Here is a 19,709-nt window from a genome sequence, read left to right as displayed (position 1 = left end):
AAATAAATAATTAATCCAAACGTACTGATAATCTACGCCCGTGTGAAACAGCTTACAGCTGCTCCAAAGCTTATTCCTTTTTTGTACCGTGCCTCTCTGGTCCCTAAAGCAAAGCCTTTTTACCGGTTTAAGATATGTGTCAATGTTATTCAAAATAGTCTTTAATTGCATTTTAACTATAGTTACATCAACGTAGTAAAACACCAACAAATTTATGTAGTAGATATCTACATAAATGTATTCCATATTTTGGATCTTGACAAGGTTTCTGTGGTACTTACATACATCTTTATCATGCATAGAAAAAAAAATGTTTTAATTCCACTCGTTGAAAGAGTACGAAAATATACTTGAGAGTTGTTTTCAGTAAAGTAACTTTACACTTTGTATAACATTAATATTAAATATTTGCACAACACAGAATTTAAAAAAAAATTACGTATCGAGATAATAAATAAAATTTCACAAATCTTCATCAATAGTAACAAGGTATTCCAGTACATGTCTAACTTGTACTCGGTTGTTAGTTATAATAACAATATGCTTTCCAAAGGGCAGAAAAATGCTATCGTCGCACGAGCTGTCTAGGACCAACTCTCCAGACATTGCCTTCCAACAGACTACTCCGGTTTCATAAAACGCAACCACCAATCCATTTTCAATACAAATTCCGACTAAACTGCAAACAAAAGATAGTGACAATTCCTGTACTGAGTGACACGATACTTACTTTTCGTAATCTGACTCCTGTTTGTACACTTGTAACTGTTTCCAGGAGTAATCGAAGCTATTCGTAGCGATTAGGTGTAAGTGGCCGTCATTGAAGTTGTGTAATGTAAAAATGAAGCCCTAAAATGATTTAAAAGTGGAAGTGGTTCGTGTCACTGCTAGTAACATACTCGATCCGCTGTCGCCCACAGAGTACGCGGTTGCTGGAAAAGTGACATCAAATCCATTGTTGCCACAACGTATCCGTCTTCCAGGTGCCATAACGTAATTTTGTCTTCACCGCATCCCATTATAAGCGTATCACTGCCTACGAATGTAAAGCTATTATCCGCTTGTACTGTTTTTTCTTAAGGTAGACTTTGGAAAATTTTCAAACCGTATTATGTTATCAAAAATCTCTAAACCTTCCCCATATAGTTTTATTCGTTGAAGTTTTTAAAAATAACAGCGACTATAGTTTCGGCGTACTGCCATCATCAGGCGATGTGAAAGTCATGCCGTCTGCATGATCTCGAATTTAAACTTTACTTAAATAATTTAAATATGTAGTCATCTTAATAGTTTCAATACTTTTATAAGTTTATTTTTTCCCCCCCGTTCTTTTGAAATGTGTTAACCCAAATTTCAACTTTAATGTAAAAATTCAACCCCCCGGTTGGTTGTCTTAACAAGGCTTGATAATTAATTCGTCTTGAAACTTAGGACAACCTTTCCGTTTTAACCACCCTTCAGGTTTTTCACTTGGCTTCGGCCAGTTTATAATTAAAAAAACAACATGTTCGTCTTATCCGTCTTCAACGTTTGTAATTTACCGTTTTCCTGTTAACTTTCACATCGCCTGATGATGGCAGTACGCCGAAACTATAGTCGCTGTTATTTTTAAAAACTTCAACGAATAAAACTATATGGGGAAGGTTTAGAGATTTTTGATAACATAATATATTTCAACCCCCATTTCGAGGAACGATGGATCCAACTCAAAATTTCAAACCGTATTTATGTTACTGTGTGTTGCAGCTACATTCATTTGTCCGTTTGCTAATTGTTAGTTTGGGTATAATAATAATAATAATAATATTTAATTGTGAGAAGGTGAATTACACTTACACTCATCAAAAGAAACGGGAAATTACATTAAACATTAAAAATAATAGTATATAACAAACAATATAACAAACAAACTAAAAACAGACAGGTAAAACAGTAAAATCGCAATAAAAACTAATTACATAATCTACCACTAGCCACAAACTCGTTAAAAGAATAAAATGCGTTACATAGAAGAACATTTTTTATGCATCTCTTAAATATGGGGTAGTCTAAAATCCTTATATCTAAGGGAAGGCAGTTGTATAAATGTTTGCATTGGTACTGTACTCCTTCTTGTGAATATCCCATTCTCGTATGATATTCCTTGCTCATGACGGACAAGCTTTCTTCAAACGCGAGGTGGCGCCACTAAGATCTAGCAAGTCGAGAAAACAACCTCATTATCGCTTTCCGAGGTATATTGAGCAGCCTTCAATACAATGAAAGCCACCATTATACAGAATTGATATGAATTGGGGAGCCATATTTAAAAAGCAAGTGTAGAAACGAGTAGACTAAGCTTTTAGCTTCCTAGGCAGGTTCCTCTAATAAAAGCAAATAAAATGTATGCGCAAAAAAATCGTGTTGCGCATGCGCACAACTCATCTTTCTTATTTATGGAGCAATATGAACAAAATTTTGATGGCAGGCCCCTCTAATAAACGCAAATAAAATGCATGCGCAAAAATAGTGTTGCGCATGCGCAAAACTCAACTTTCTTAGTTACGGGGCAATTTAAACGAAATTTTGATGGTAGGTCACTCTAATAAAAGGTGAACGGTTTTCGGCTTAAATAGAGATGAATCTCTGTTTAATGAGTGCCACTTAAATCAACGTCCAAAGTAAAAAAAAAAGGCGAAGATGGTAGGGCGGAGTGATAAAAAAATTTGGAAAATGCAGTAAATGCAACAAGGCTTAATTTATCGTAATCCACATGCGGTTTTGTGATAACTTGAAACTTGAAGCTTTTAGCTTAAAAATCTCGAAAGCGAAATTCTGGTCGAAATTGCGTTTTTTCGTTATAATTTTTTAAGAACACTACCAACTGCCAACACGCTGTAATATGTAAACAAATATGGCGGAATAAAAGGAATGACGTCACAACCAATGACACCGGTGTCAAGTTAGCCCTTCACTTTTGGAATTTTCGGAATATTTTTATTGCAATCGTTTGTTGGTGTTTGTTAGTTACATTTTCACGTTTGTTGGTTGATCGTTATTGAATTATTCAAAATTCAAAAATGTGGGCATTTAGTTAGCCCCCTACTTTTGGAATTTTCAAAATATTTATTTTTATTCCAATCGTTTGTTGGTCGCTTGTTAGTGTTTGTTAGTTACATTTTCATGTTTGGTGGTTGATCGTTATTGAATTATTAAAAATTCAAAAATTTGGGCGTACTTATAGTTAGCCCCCCCCCCCCCCAAGTTGCGATATTTCATTTGTTTAGTTGTTATCTTTTGTTGATCCCAGGTCATTTGCACATGGAGTGTTATGCTATAACGCAGATAAGTACTATCAGCGTAGAAAAAAAGGAAAATTTATTAGAGTTACTTCCCTACATTGACAAGGTATTTCACGATTTTTATAAAAATTTGCCTTCTAAACAAGATATAGCCAATGAATTACCCGAGACATACGAGTTGAAAAAGAAAGCGACGAGGAATAAGTGTTGAAAGTTTGAATATGAAAATTTGTTAAAAGATATAAGTTTAGTTCAGATTGTGTATTTTTCATTATTTTAGTAATAAAAATTTATAACCTAAAAAATACTTATTCTATCTGACAAAATTTGATTTTAGCATAAAAATTAATTAGGCAGGTGAAAGTTAATGTAATCTAGATTGCTCATTTACTCGGTTTCTCATTTAATGACTTATACCCCTCTCCGCGCCCACCATCGAGTTATTAATGAAACATTTTCTGTTAAATATAAATTTAGCGGAATCTCAGCAAAACCAACGGCGTTTTCCCCCACGCTGTGCAAAACAGTCACCCCTATCGTCGAACTGAGCTTTATAAGATAGCGCGCATGCATTCTCTACTTGCGAGCTGTCCTACACGACTACACAAGCTCCCCGTAACTAGGCAGTCGGCCAACACGTCTGCAGGACCCGGTGCTACACAAATCATGTAGAGATATTTGCCTGTGCCAAACCTAATTAGGAATTACAGAATTATTTCGTGTCATTTAAATAGTTTTCCTTTAAAATTGTCTTGTAATTGTATAGATTTTTGTTGTAGTTTTATCGCCTTTTTCATTTATTCAATTTAAATAAAGGTTAAAGAGGGGACACCTCAAGCGTTCCGTATTGGCGTTGCATTTGAAATTGGCGGAAGTAGGAGTTTGATGGATTAGTGGAAGTGGTATTCTGTTAAGGACGGAAATAAAGGAAAAAACGAGGCTGTTCACCTGGCGACGGGAAAAAGAGCGTGTACGTGTCTGTACGTGAATTTTATCGAGTATTCGGACTTTTTGGTTAATTAACAAAATTCGGAATTGTCAATCAATTAATTGTGTGTTCATTTGAACCCAAGGTGCGAACCAGATAGAGTTTTCATGTCAAAGGTTAGGAAAAAAAGGGACGATAGGATTTTTCCTCTTGCATGTCTGGTTGGTGGTATAATGAGAGATCTTGATTTGACTAGGGAATTGTTTTTAGACGCTTGAAGGCAAATCACCATCTATTTAAAGGAGTTCAGTTGTTAAATTGATCAAAAATCCAACATGGTTTTGTTTTGTATTCAAAATGGGGTTGATGTAATTATGTTTTTGTGTTCAATTTAGGGGGGGAAAATGTTGTGTGAAGCTGTAAACAACGTCAAGTGGAATAATAATACAGAAATTACTTCCTATCACCCAATTTTTTTCATATACTTAATTGTTACACCCTGTATACCTATGTGCATGTAAATGTAGTGTTAACAATTCAATTTTCCAATGACTACCTTAAGGGAAAGTATAATAAACAAGCATCATATTGCTTCAAATTACCTTCAATGTTATGGAGGGACGAAATGTAATGTGTAGCGGCATGCATCGAAGTAATATCCACTACTGTTTTATAATCGGAAGATAACTGATACCTGTGTATGACCGTAGACGTTAATTGATCATGAATTGTATTCCAACTGACTACGATAACTGGGAAATTTTTTATGACTATATATTGCACATCGTTAGCATACCTACAATGACGAAACATTCTTAACCGTCATCTCAAATTCGAAAGCTTACCCGTGAATGTTTTCTAACTGCAGCACTTTTTTATCGGGAGCGCCGCCCATTAACTTTAAGTAGATTGTGACGAATATATCCGCAACTGGCCGTTCTCGTCTATCCGACACGTGCTCTTTGGTCCACAGTTCGAAGTAAGCAATTGAGGTGTCCATTACGGTAACGGTATCAGAGGAGTCTTGCCGTAAACAGCCGTTACCCAACACTAACCTCTTTGTATCGCCTTTGGGCATCCACATATCGTGAGCGCCTAGTACGTTTCCCAACGGCGTTTGTGTCCAAAAACTTACTAATAATTCCTGTACAATAACCAGATTGTAATCCAAGTAGTACGCGTTCATAATCGCTCCGTTACGAACAGATAGATCGATAGCATAAGACTGCGAAACCCGCCTATCAGTTTTTGTTCGTTTGCCCGTTAAACAATTGGTTTGCGGTTTTTTCTTCGTCTGCGTTAAACACTGATGTAAGGACTTCACTTTCGCTTCATTATTTTCAATCGAATGTACGGAGCGCACGTTTGCGCATTGGATACCGGTAATGTCCATCACTTCCGGCTGATTATCTACGTTATTTGAACCGTTCTCAACTCGAACGTCATTTTCATGTGTTGAACACGTTTCGGTATGCGAGTAAGCGGTTGGTAATACTTCTTGAGAACATGGGGCGTCAGCATCATCTTCGCCAGTTGATACTGAAGTGGAGCATGATGACTTTAAGGATTCGGTTTCTCGACTGCAATGCTCTGTGAAACAATAGGCATTAATATATGTGGAACAAAGGAAAAACGAACAAAAGAGGTGTGGCTCAGAAGAAGCAAGTAATCATCTGGTAATCAGTAGAGCCCAAGAAGGATGCCTACCCTCTATCGTATACTTCAGCTATTATATTGACCACTTAAGATCATAGAAATTTCTTACAAGATATCTAATATTAATATTTAGTTTGCCTCGTGTTCATTGTACCGAGTGATCCCAAAAGACTGTTCCTCTGATAAGCGAAAAAAAAAATTATTGGATAAATTGGTCATGAAGAATCGCTGGAAAATATTCTAAAAATGATCAACAGAGAGCGTAACTGCCATCTTACATTTTAAAATTGCATTTTCTTTAAATTTCGCATAATAAACTTAAAAAAATGTTTTCACATTTTTAAAGAGAACCTATTTATCTATCATTTTCGTAAAAAAAACAAACTCAGTTATTTCAAAAACAAAAATGGTGTGGGGCGTTCAAATGTTTTTGCAAACCTTCTTTAACTTCTTAACGGTTTGACCGATTTTAACAAATTTGGTGTAGTTGAAAAGAGCATTCCTTGGGCAATGAGAATCAACCAAAATATACTTAGTTAATTTAGTTGAATCCTTCTCTGCCAGGGGGCCAGTTATGACCCAAAATCCTAAAAAAATCAACAAAAATCAAATGGAATGATATAGAAAAAGTAGCCAAATAACATCCAAAGAGGCCAGTCCAAACCGTTTTTAAAAATCTCGTTCCTAACCTCAAATATTGGGAAAATTGTGATTAATTAATTAATTAAAATGCTTAACTTGTATCTTAAATTTACTTTTTACGTATTTCCGGTATTTGTCGATGGCGCGAAAAAAAAGCACCCTACACTTTTAGGTAGGCCTTGGAAAATTAAACAAATGAAACATGATGCATTATAAAACAATAACAGCTGTAATTTGTAAATTATTCTGCTGTGTTTACATTCAGAAAGTGCAGTTTTTTGAATTTGTAATCTTTTCTAAAATGCCGATTTCTAACCAAGAAGCATTTAATATGCTGGCGATATATTTTGAGTATTTTCAAAATGCGACCATCGCTGCCCGCATCTTCTATTTGCGTTATCCGAATCGACCACGAACCATCGCCGCCAGCTATATTAAATGCTTCTTGGTTAGAAATCGGCATTTTAGAAAAGATTACAAATTCAAAAAACTGCACTTTCTGAATGTAAACACAGCAGAATAATTTACAAATTACAGCTGTTATTACTTTATAATGCATCATGTTTCATTTGTTTAATTTTCCAAGGCCTACCTAAAAGTGTAGGGTCCTTTTCCAAACAATCTTTCGCGCCATCGACAAATACCGGAAATACGTCAAATAAGATACAATTTAAGCACTTTTATTAATTAATTAATTAATCTCATTTTCCCAATAGCTACTTGAGGTTAGGAACGAGATTTTGAAAAACGGTTTTCACTGGCCTCTTTGGATGTTATTTGGCCACTTTTTCATAAAGAAAAAGTCATATCATTCCATTTGATTTTTTTTTTTTTTTAGGATTTTGGATCATAGTGTCAAACCTAGCTCCCTGGCGGAGAAGGATTCAAGTAAATTAACTATATTTTGGTTGATTCTTGTTGCCCAAGGAATGCTCTTTTCAACGATACCAAATTTGTTAAAATCGGTCCCGCCGTTAAGAAGTTAAAGCAGGTTATTGCAAAAACAATTGAACGCCCCACGTCATCTTTGATTTTGAAAACTGAGTTTTTGTTTTTACGAAAATGATAGATAAACTGGTTCTCTTTAAAAATGTGAAAAAAGAATGTTTAGTTTATTATGCGAAATTTAAAGAAAATGCAATTTTAAAATTTAAGATGGCAGTTACGTCCTCTGGTGGTCATTTTTAAAATTTGAAAATATTTTCCAGCGATTCTTCATAACCGATTTACCCAATAATTTTTTTTACCCCGAAGTCATACGACGAACAGTTCTCGAGATATGGCCGATGAACAGTCTTATAGGGTCACCCGGTACTTTGATTCACTTCACCCTGGGTGCTGACGTTATCACAGTATCATTTTGGCACAAGTTTCAAAAAACGGATGAAGTACGCCAGACAGAGACAAATGACAGTTAAGATTGTCTAGAATTGAGGCTTGGCAAATTATTGCTGTTTTTATTTTGATAATGAAGCAAAATATTCTGCTTTAAAAAAACAAAAGAAATTTAATTTAATTAATTAATTTCACATTGTTAATTCATCCAAAGGGAAAAACATATACGACAGTTCTTACTTTAGAATTTTGAAATCTTTTCAATTCAGAAAGTTCAAAACCTTTCAGAACCGGGTACAATGAAAAGCTTAAACATTTTCAAAAACTCGATGTACGAAATCTTCAAAAGCTCCGGCACATTAAACACATTTTCAGGATCATAGAATCTGCAGAATCCTCAGGACTCGCAAAAAGCTCATAAACCTTCAGAATATCCACCTTCAATGCATATGAACCCTCAGTTACATCATTTTCCGAGTCTTCAGCTCTTGTACAACCTTAAGAGCCTTCAAAACCCCCCAATCACCAGAATCACCAAAAGCTTGAGCACTTTCGAAAGCTCAACAATATAAAAGGTGTATAATGTACCCACTTTATTCGATTTAAATATTGGCGCGAATTTTTAGTTTTACCTCTTTGAGGTGGTAGGACTGTCCTGCGGTATTCAAATTTTCCTTTTGGTTTTACGCAAGAAAAAAATAACAGGAGTTCCTGTTGTTGTCGAGCTAGTTCGTGTAGCGGGGGGGGGGGGGCATTGAATATATTGCCACATCATTCTTTGCTTTGTGGTACTGTTATTAAGATATATTTATATGTACTTGTTTTTATGTCTTAAAAAAGGGCCACCTTGCGGATATTGCTAATCATTTCTTTTAGTTGACCCTTGACATGTCCATCTTTTGTTAAGTTGATGCACCTCTCAAACCCTATCGATGCTATAATACTGTTGTCACGTAGACGTTGATTTGGCGTTAGCACCAGCGACCAGCGGTAATAATGCATCTGGAGGTGCGAACGCACTATAGAAGTGGACACATCTGGTCGTTGCTATATGAAGTTTTATTGTTAGGCAAAATCTAATTAGTCCGCGTTTCATGTCGAGAGATAGAGATGTGCTGGTGCGTTTATTGAAAGCTGGCGTGAATGAAGACTAATTGTGATTGGTGGTTTATTGGAAATTTTATTGAAGGCGATTTTTTATGGTGGAAATGGTGTTTCCTTAAAAAGATTGAAGAGCGTGTAAATTTTTTACGCTAAATTTTGGACAGTCAGCCCCATTTGTTTAGTCATTTTTATAATAAATTTGTGCAAAAGCAAGTTAACTAGAGCGTAAGAAGTTTAATGAGTGTTGTTCAATTACGGTAAAAGCTTCATCGAGTAGAAAAAGCAAGCAGTTGTAGGGCACAGCAAGGCTTTTCGTTAAGGTTCCTTTCTTACGTCCAAACAGTTACCGAAAATATGTCATCAAATTCAACAAATCAGATTTTGGATTTTGTCATCAAGTGCTAAATTTGAAGTTCAAAAGCTGTCAGCATTTGTGTGTGAGTTTAGTGCGACTAGCATCGCAAACCTTTTACGACCAGATTATTTGGATTATTAAAAAAAACTATAATTTCAGATTTATTTTAATTGTCGACCGCCTGCGTGCGGAGTAATAACGGGCGATAAAAAATGAATTGCTGTTGAGTCGCCTTTGGACGTTCAAGTTAAGTACGATTTCCCATATAAACAAAAATTCCAAAGGTGACAACAACTCATTTTTGATCGCATAGTACCTATGTTCAAATAGGCTTCGGAATAAATTTTTGTCATTGTCAATCAATTCCTTGTGTGTTTATTCGAATCCATTGTACGACCCAGATAAAGCTTTCATGTCAGATTTTTTTGTTCTTGGCCAAGATTTATTGCAGGTCGTAATCAAAATTTGTGTAAACAGTAAACCCAACCTCAAGTTACCCAGAGATCTGCTACTGCGATACAATTATCAAATTCAAAATACACCCTTAAAAAAAGACACTCAAACAAAAGATTTAGGGGTTCTGTTCGATAACATGCTAACATTTAGCTTACACATTGATACAATTGTTAGGCAATCTTTTAAAACCTTAGGTTTTATTATACGCATTGGTTCAGATTTTGCAAATTTGTCAACTATTATACTACTTTTTTCTACATTTGTACGAAGCAAGATTGAATATGGTGTACTAGTATGGAATCCAGCATTTAAAAAGCACAAAAAATACCTAGAACGTATTTAACGTCATCTTTTAAAATAGCTATCATTTCGCTGTGATGGATACTACCCTACAAGAGGCTACCCACAAAATCTACTGCTAGAAAGTCCTTGTTCCTTATAAGTATGATCCAATAATTTTGGTCTTTTTTTTTGCTTTTGCCATTGCACTAATACAATTTCTCTTATTTACCAATATTGTATTTTGATTTATGACTTTATTTTGTTTATTGTATAACTTTGTTAACAATTTTCTTTCACTTTAGTTATAAATCTATCATTATAATTATTTTTTTTTCAATTTTTGTTAATTTTTCTATATTTCTGTGCGGCTTTTATTGAACAATATTTAAGTTTGTCCTGTATTTAGACTAGATAGTCTGTTTGGACAATAAATTATTATGGTCGGTGTTCCTTGTGAGAACTCAGGTCTAGCCTGGTTAACTAATCGCACGGATTAAAATCAAGTAACGATTAGTGTCTGTGTTTGTGTCTGGTGAAGTTATGTAGGGTCCTTAAAAAAAAAAAAACCACGTGCATTGGCAATCTAGGGATAGTATGTAATTCATACTTACCAACATAGGTATTGATGGGCACAATAGCCAACGCTATCAAAAAAGAGGAAAACAAAACAAAACAAAACAGAATCATTATAATAATTCCTGTAATTTCATTAAATGGATTTTATTGTGTAAGTGTTTCTTTGGCTTTGCGTTTGGGTTGTATACGAGTGGGTTGTGATAACGTGGTGTGTTTCTGTGAAGAAGGAGTTTTGTGTTTTTTAACTGTGCTAGGACGTGTAACTTTATTCAGTGGACCTGTCTTTGTGGTACATGTTGCCTTACTTGTATTTATGGTGTTTCTTTGTTCTTGAGGTTGTATTTGTGTGGTTGCTTGGGTTTTTGGTGGGGATATTACAGTATGTTGTGAGCATGTAGTTCTGTTAAGGTTGTTGCGTTTGGGTTGAGTACGAGTGGGTTGTGATAACGTGGCGTGTTTCTGAGAAGAAAGAGTATTGTGTTTTTTAGCTGTGCTAGGCCGTGTAACTTTATTGGGTGAGGGCGTCTTTGTAGTGCGTGTTGCGTTACTTGTATTTATTGCGTTTGTTTGTTCAGGAAGTTGTGTTTGTGTGGTTGGTTGAGTTAAGGGTGGAGATATTACAGTATGTTGTGTGTCATGTTGTGAGTCTAAAGTGCTGTTTAGGCTTTTGCGTTTGGGTTGTATACTAATGGGTCGTGATAATGTGGTTTGCTTCAGAGGTGAATCTCTGATTGTAGTATATGTTGTATCATTTGTTGTACTTGTTTGTTCGGTAAGTTGTATTTGTGTGCTTGTTTGGGTTAGAGGTGGAGATATTACAGTATGTTGTGTACCTTGTTCTGAGCGAGTGCTGTTGTTTACATGTATATTGTATACGTTGTGGATCATTTGTGTCTGTAGTATCTTGTGTTATGTTTAGAAATTTACGAACAATATGGCATGTGTTGATAATGACTGCTTTTTGTAAATGTTTGTATGTGTTTTTGTCTAAACCTAATAGTTGTAAATTGTGGTGTATTGTCTTTGGTATTACTCCGGTAGCACTAAGAATAATGGGAACTATAACAGTAGATTTCATTCTCCATTGCGTCTTAAGCTCGATAGCTATATCGGTGTATTTGCAGTGTTTTTCTGCATGTGTTTTAGTTAAGTTGTTAGTGTTGGGTATGGCAATGTCTATAATACAAATGGATTTTTGTGTTTTATCTATAAGTGTAATGTCTGGTCTATTATTGTGGATAGTTTTGTCTGTGAGTAGTGTCCTGTCCCAATATAATTTGTGTGTGTTGTTTTCAAGTATTATCTGTGGCGTGTATTTGTAATATGGTGTCTTATCTGTTATGAGATTGTGTTTAAGTGCTAATTTTTGATGTATGATTTTAGCTACCTGATCGTGTCGATGTTTGTATTCAGTTTGTGCAAGTCGTGTACATGCCGATATTATATGTTGGATTGTTTCTGATGTTTGTGAACAGAGTCGACAAGAATCGTTTGTCACTGTTTTGTCTTTATTATTATTATATTATTATTATTATTAAAACAAGTGTATGGTGTGTTCTTGTTGGGCCCTTTATTTTATGTACTTATATCCTTTCTGTGCAAAATGCTCCTAGCGTTTTCATACAAAGCTGATATGTTATCACATATTAGTGAAATGCGCCTTATATCGCAAATCTTGTATGAGCAGATTATTTAAAACAAACTAAGTAATTGTAATATTTCTTATTTTAATTGTTTACCGCCTGCGTGCGGGGTCACATGTCCAAACAAGCTTAAGCTATTCTTTCTTTAAGGAATTTTGTTTTATTTTGTTTCATTGTGTTTCGAAATCAATTTTTGTCATTGTCAATCAATCAATCGTGTGTTTATTCTTTTTTTTAGCTTAAGCGTTTGGTAGTTTCCGTTTCGTTCGTCCGCAAGATCCCCGGAATTTTCCGCGATTGACCAGGAGCAAGCTTTGAGAATCTCCTGGTGGCGCTCGAGAATACCGTCCCGTTCCGCCGACTTACAATTAATTCTATATACAAATATGTAGTTGTACTTTTTTTCCCAACTAAATTTTATTTTTGTTCCAAATAATTCTTCTGTTTAATTTTCAAGGCACCATTTTGCGCAGGCTACGGAAGTTCGACGCAAACTTAAAGCCCCCCTTTCACTAATAACATTTGAACTAATGCCAATCTAATTCTATTTTTTTTTTGTAGGATTGGCAAATTTGGAGGTGAACGAGGGGGAACTTATACAAACCTTTAAAATCAGTTGGAGCATTTTGAATGGCAGAGTCCCTTCCCCGAACACGCTTTAAGTTGCCATTCATCAGTTTATCCACTTCTTCGTCTTCAGCGCAGGACTGACTCACTTCGGGTTGTAGCTGTGCTGCCGAAGCGACAGATTCATGTTCAGGTACCGCAGGAATATCACAATGGGGAACAGTCTTGGTGCTTGCCTCAGCATTATCATTTGAATTAGCTCTAAATAAGAACCTTTTACTTTCAAATAACGCCTTTCTATGCTCAGGTGTGAGATCTTTCAGTAAATCTATGTCGGATCGCAACTTTAACAACCTCACGGCGGAGAGTTCAGTTTTATTGGGAGATATGGGCTCCTCGGGAACTTGGGTGATTGGATTTTGTATTAAATTGGCACTACGAAAGTCTTTTTCTTCACAATTCACGGGCGCGACCGCCTGCAATTTCGTTTTCCTCTTGATCTTCTTTCTCAGCCTTTCGTGATTTAATAGCACCGATTTGATACCGATCTCCCTCAATTTCCCCCTGCTTCGCAATTTCGTCAGGTTCCGCTTTCTGAGATACAACTTTAGCCGTCGCTGATGTTTGGAATTCGGCTTCTGCCTCTCGTGAGTCGGTCTTAGTTTCTGTTTAACTGTAGTTTCGTTTAATCGCAATTTGCGGCGCAATTTGTATTTCAGTTCGTTTATAATTTTAGATTTCTTTGGTTTATACTTGGGTCCGTTGAACGACGGCTTACCGATTTCTTTTTTCTTTTCCATTTTAGGCAGTTTGATGTCGTTAAGGTAGGTGGAATAAAATTCGTCGAAATTAGTCGGCGGAATTGTATTCAAATACTTCAGAAGGTGGGAATGTGGACTTTTTAGAAGCCGATCTTTTCGTCTTGTACTGCGAATATTTGAAGAAGACAACGATTCCACAGCCTTAGCGTTAGGTATAGGACTACTATTTGTTTGGCAAGGTGCTACATCTAGTTTTGCGTTATTCTCGCTAACATTACAACTTCTACTTCTGTTTCGACTTTTCGTCCTGAGCACACACGTTGTGGTTATTTCTGGTACTTGCACTGTAGGGACAGAAACTGCTACGTTGCAGGATGAAGTCTTCTCCACATTTTCCGTGTGTTTATCGGGCAGTTCTGAAAAAATGATCAAGTCAGCTATTTTATACCAATTACAGAAAAATTCTGGTGCTACATGTACCGGGTGATCCAATAAGACTGTTCCTCGGCCTCTCGAGAACCGTTCGTCATATGACTTAGGGGTAAAAAAAATTATTAGGTAAATCGGTCATGAAGAATCGCTGGAAAATATTTTCAAGTTCTAAAAATGACCAACAGAGAGCGTAACTGCCATCTGAAATTTTAAAATTGCATTTTCTTATTTCTTTATTTCAAAAACAAAGATGGTGTGGGGCGTTCAATTGTTTTTGCAATAACCTGCTTTAACTTCTTAACCGTTTGACCGATTTTAACAAATTTGGTATGGTTGAAAAGAGCATTCCATGGGCAATGAGAATCAACCAAAATATAGTTAATTTAGTTGAATTCTTCTCCGCCAGGGGGCTAGTTTTGACACTATGAGCGAAAATCCTAAAAAAATCAAATGGAATCATATGACCATGAGGGCCAGTGAAAACCGTTTTTCAAAATCTCGTTCATAACCTCAAATATTGGGAAAATGAAATTAATTAATTAATTAATAAAAATGCTTAAATTGCACTTTTAGGTAGGCTTTGGAAAATTAAACAAATGAAACAGGATGCATTATAAAATAATAACTGCCGTAATTTGTAAATTATTCTGCTGTGTTTACATTCAAAAAGTGCAGTTTTTTGAATTTGTAATCTTTTCTAAAATGCCGATTTCTAACCAAGAAGCATTTAATATGCTGGCGATTTTCAAAATGCGACCATCGCTGCCCGCATATTAAATGCTTCTTGGTTAGAAATCGGCATTTTAGAAAAGATTACAAATTCAAAAAACTGCACTTTCTGAATGTAAACACAGCAGAATAATTTACAAATTACAGCTGTTATTATTTTATAATGCATCGTGTTTCATTTGTTTAATTTTCCAAGGCCTTTCCAAACAATCTTTCGCGCCATCGGCAATTACCGGAAATACGTCAAATAAGATACAATTTAAAAGCATTTTTATGAATGAATTAATTAATCTCATTTTCCCAATATTTGAGGTTAGGAACGAGATTTTGAAAGACGGTTTGCACTGGCCTCTTTGGGTACTTTCATGGTCATATTATTCCAATTGATTTTTTTAGGATTTTGGATCATAGTGTCAAAACTAACCCCCTGGCGGAGAAGGATTCAACTAAATTAACTAACAAAAACAATTGAACGCCCCACGCCATCTTTGTTTTTGAAATAAATGAGTTTTTGTTTCTACGAAAATGATAAACTGGTTCTATTTAAAAATGTGAAAAAAGAATGTTTAGTTTATTATGCGAAATTTAAAGAAAATGCAATTTTAAAATTTAAGATGGCAGTTACGCCCTCTGTTGGTCATTTTTAGAACTTGAAAATATTTTCCAGCGATTCTTGTATCCTGCGAATGGGGGGGGGGGGGGGGGAGTGATTTTGGAAATCGAAATTGAAAATTGAAAACGTGTTTAGGACAAATGTAGTAGATGATGTAGGGATCCTATAAATTATAAATCGACCACCCTGGTTACCACAAAATGTTTTTTTTTTAATTGTTGATCAATCACTTTGAAAAAATAAAAAATAATTGCAAATACAAATCTTTTAGAGAACTGAAAGATAGTTTTGAAAGTTTTTGTGTTTTTTTCAATAGTCCTTAAAATAATGTATGACGATTTTTCGAAAAACAAAAGAACGCCAATAACTTCAAACCGGGACACCAAATCAAAAATTGTAACTAAGAAAAGTTGTTTGTTTTAATGACTACCATTTTCGGGTGTAACGACTTACACTCTGTATAAAGATATACAAGATGACCAGCAGTTCCCGACATTTCCGTTAATAACTGCAAGTTACCTCTAATTTGAGCGCTAGCCCATAAAAATTCGTGATCATCCCCCCCCCCTCTCTCGGCCACATTCCAGAAGGTGCGTACTCGAAAAAAAATTCGGAGAGGATAACGATTAAAGTTGAAGAATTCCGGCAGCGGATAGGGGAGGTAAGAAGGTGTATGCCATAATGGTCTAGTACCCGACTTGCACCCTGGCGGCTCGGGTTCGATTCTTTGGTTGAAAAAATTTTTTTTACCATACCCAATTCAGCGGAGTTATTTGTAGGGGCCTTCGATCGCTGCGACATTCCTCATGGGGGCTGTCATAAGAGCCAGCAAGGGTGCCAACATGAATTGGCGCAATTGTTCGAAAAGTAGACCTGCTTCCCCCCATCGCAACGCTTTTAATCTAAAGTCTGAACGGTCCTGCGTATAACGTATGGGGTCCGTACCCCGGCATAACTTTTGTTTGGGGGTGAGGGGAGATGCCAAAGTGTGCTTTTCTCGGCGTCTTTCCGCGTTTATCCCTCGCGGCGCGAAAACGAGATGACCTAGAAAAATGTTACTATTGTTCGAATCCGGCCCAAGACGTCCCCCAACTGACGACGTACCATCCGCCCTCCTCGACGAAGGAAATTTTCGAACGAAAATCGGAGAGTACATTTTGAGTTGACGACTTCTTTTTTTAAGGTAGGTTCTGTCAATGAACGCACACAAAATGGGCGTGGCAAGAAAATTGTACTGCGCATGCGCAATGGACAACTTTCTTATTTATGGAGGCATTTGACTGAAATTTTTATTATAATTATTACAACAGAAAACAAAATGAAGGTGCAAAAAACCGTATTGCGCCCCAAAGGTATAGATTATTCATTACACCACAAAACTGAAACATAAAATACCCTATTTTTAGTGATATTTGTGCGAAATATACTCTCTAGCGCAATCTTAAAATGCATAGGATAGCGCTTTGTTGAGCCGAATCAAATTTCTTTTCTTTTTCGTCTTTTTGAAAAAAATAACCCTACGTACATTCTCATAACAATCAAGCAAAAAAAATATTACACAACGATAAAACAATATAAAACCGCAATAGCTAATAAAAATGGGGTGGTAGTGTAGTTCTACAGTTACATTCATGTAGAAGTAGACATAGGGATTCCCTATAGGAATTACCTATGTCTACTTTTAAATGATAAAAAGTCTTTTAAAGGACGCCTAACTTTATGCAACCAAAATAACTACCTACAACAAATGAAGATCTGCCTGTGATATTCAAAGAAAAAAAAAAGAAAAAGTTGATATTTCCAATTGGTATAGTGCCGATAACACTTAAATGAGCTTAAGAGATTTATTTTCTGTGAAGTCAAAGCAACAATATTCAAATTAATAATTAATCTGACAGCCAGATCTTTATTTGTTTCAAGAAGTTACTTTGGTTGCATGAAATTAGGCGTCTTTCATAAAACTTTTTGTCATTTGAAAGTAGACATAGGAAATCCCTATATCTACTTCTACATGAATATCACTGTATACAAAAGTACTTAGTATACCATACGCAAAATACTTCAAAAAACCAAGATTTTTCAATTATTTTCATTTCAATCTAGTTATCCATGAAAATTACTTCGCTACATAACTTACTGTAGTTTTTCCTCGTTTTTTCCGATGGTAAGTCGTATATTTCACTCAAAACTAGAGTGGCATTTTTTTAAATTTAAATTGCATAACATTCACTTGCGTGCAATGAGAAGAGAATCACCCTGTATTTAGCAAGAATAAAAATAAAAACCTTTCGAACTGATGCTCTGCAAGGAACTGTCGGGAGTGCTCTTTTTCTCTTCAACGCTATTCAATTCACGTTCTAACGCCCTCTGCTGCGACATGATCGCCAGGTTTTTCACACGGACCGACCGCCGATTCTGTTTAAAACCGCCCGCTCTGAGATCCTTTGGATTCATCAATTTTAAATACTCGCACAGCTCCAATTTGTTGGGTACTTCGACGTTAGCAGGTGAGCTTGATTTGGTTCCGTTGGCGGCGCTCAATTTTAAGTTCTCAAGGGGAGGAGTATCACATGAACTAGAACTTTGTACACTTTTCGACAATACTGTGTGTTTTGTCAGTTCAGTAGTCTGTTTATGATTCGAAGGGAAGCTGCTGCAGACCGAGCTTGTAACACTAATGACGTTATACTTGGAATTTTCGTTATAGTTGCTGTTACTGGTGGAATTGTCGGGCAATGTCGAACGATGAGGTTTCGCATAGTCTTGCCTTACTAAGATTGAACTTTTATTATCACTAAAGAAAGGTAACGAATTTGGCACCACTTTAATATTGGATGCCTGATAATTCGCCAACAACCAGTCGCTGACCTTTGTCCTGGGCGAGGGAGAAGCCCCCTGGACGTTCAAGTATTTCATGCTGCTGTTTTTTAATTTCCGATAAGACTGTGAACTTGTACTTGTGTTCTCCTTAGATACGGAAATATGCGAGGGCTGCTCGTTGGTGTTTAACAGCACTAAACTTCCAGATGACTCTGCGTCGCTTATAGCTATAACTTCACCCTCCATCATCGCTACTGTAAAATTTACAAGTTAAAAAGTGTTCATGTAACATTTTTACCTTTACCAAATGTATCACTGCAAGCACTTCTTTATGGCTAACAAGAGCCGGCCTTCATTTTAAAAAATATGAAAAAATGACGCAGATGAACTCTTATTTTCAACAATGACATTTTCTCAGCGATCATTAAAGCTCTTATCTTGATTTTATCATTGCAGTGCTGGTTGCATTTTGTATACATACATACATGACCACCATCTTGGTTCATTAGCATTCTTCGGCTCCGCCCCTTCTAACCACGCAGACTTTTTTTATACGTTCAATAATCTTCTGCGCAACTCGCAGCGCCAGCTTGTCAATTTCTGCTGTATTTGATTTGAACCATAGACGTATGATTTGAACCAAAGGGAATCAAATAAAAGCATGTACCATTGTATATTACGTATATTGAATGAACTATTTAAGTACGCAAATCCACTATATCCAATTGTTACCATCCCTTTCTCGCTCATGTGTTGACATGTGACAGAGAATAAAGAACTCGTTTGAAATTGGTTCAGTGACACAGGACTCACGTTTCGTGAATTCTACTGTAGGTATACGTATAGTCCAGGGAATAGAGCGTTTTAACTTACAAAACGAGAAGTGTAGTTCCAATTTTTTTTGCATGTCATAGACAGTCATCTGGAGGTTAAGAATCTAAGTTTTTGACCTCCCACCCCTTGTGCTTCCCCCGTACCACCCCCAAAACCCCTGAAATTTGGTTGGTTTCTTAGTTTTTCAATCATATATTTTTAATGGTTCACTTTAGAAAAAAATATTGTCATCAGAAATTGTAGACCATAAAATTGTACACAACTTTGACATACACTACTTCTTTGTGAAATGTTTATTAAAAAAGATATAGAGCTTGAGAGTTGGTTATATTTTTAAGAATTCTGAAATTTGTATGTAGATGTTTTAACCAAATTTCATACTTTATCTCTATAATTAAGAGTTTTATGAGAAAATGCATTGAATTTATCGTGGTATAAATCCCTCTACCCTGCACCCTTACTAAAGGGGATGCATAATAATGAAACTTGCAACCCTTATAGTGAGGATATTTGAATCACTGTGAGATTGTAGCGCTTTCGAATATACTTTTGAAATAAATTATCTCACTTCAGTTCAGTTTCACCCCCCCCCCCCCCCCCGCTCGGTAGGAATAGATATTTAAACGCTCTTGTGGCGATTGCGAAGTTAGTCAGAGAGTACAACGCTTATCACATATATTTTCTATTCCTCTTTA

The 19,709-nt window shown here is 36.0% G+C and overlaps 1 protein-coding gene across 1 annotated transcript; it reads right to left on the bottom strand.

The window, feature by feature from the left end:
• Window positions 1-328: 328 nt before the first annotated feature.
• LOC116178039 lies at window positions 329-19,010 on the bottom strand. The gene is made up of 8 exons (XM_031497307.1): window positions 18,485-19,010; window positions 17,646-18,434; window positions 12,863-14,002; window positions 5,055-5,799; window positions 4,812-5,005; window positions 900-1,036; window positions 731-849; window positions 329-679 (listed from the first exon to the last, which is right to left on the bottom strand). Exons 2-8 carry the CDS (start codon window positions 18,427-18,429, stop codon window positions 463-465), a joined length of 3,336 nt encoding a protein of 1,111 aa, XP_031353167.1. The 5' UTR covers window positions 18,430-18,434; window positions 18,485-19,010; the 3' UTR covers window positions 329-462.
• Between the last annotated feature and the right edge of the window lie 699 nt (window positions 19,011-19,709).

The sequence above is a fragment of the Photinus pyralis genome, unplaced genomic scaffold (assembly GCF_008802855.1).
Source record: "Photinus pyralis isolate 1611_PpyrPB1 unplaced genomic scaffold, Ppyr1.3 Ppyr1.4_LG8, whole genome shotgun sequence".
NCBI classification, from domain to species: domain Eukaryota; kingdom Metazoa; phylum Arthropoda; class Insecta; order Coleoptera; family Lampyridae; genus Photinus; species Photinus pyralis.
This window is presented reverse-complemented; position numbering and strand designations above follow the sequence as displayed.

Coding starts and splice junctions, on each gene's coding strand:
- LOC116178039 (XM_031497307.1), bottom strand. CDS start 18,429: ATGATGGAGGGTGAAGTTATAGCTATAAGCGACGCAGAGTCATCTGGA. Junction 14,003..17,645: donor GCAGAGCATCAGTTCGAAAG/GTTTTTATTTTT, acceptor TCATTTTTTCAG/AACTGCCCGATAAACACACG. Junction 1,037..4,811: donor GTCCCTCCATAACATTGAAG/GTAATTTGAAGC, acceptor TTACATTCGTAG/GCAGTGATACGCTTATAATG.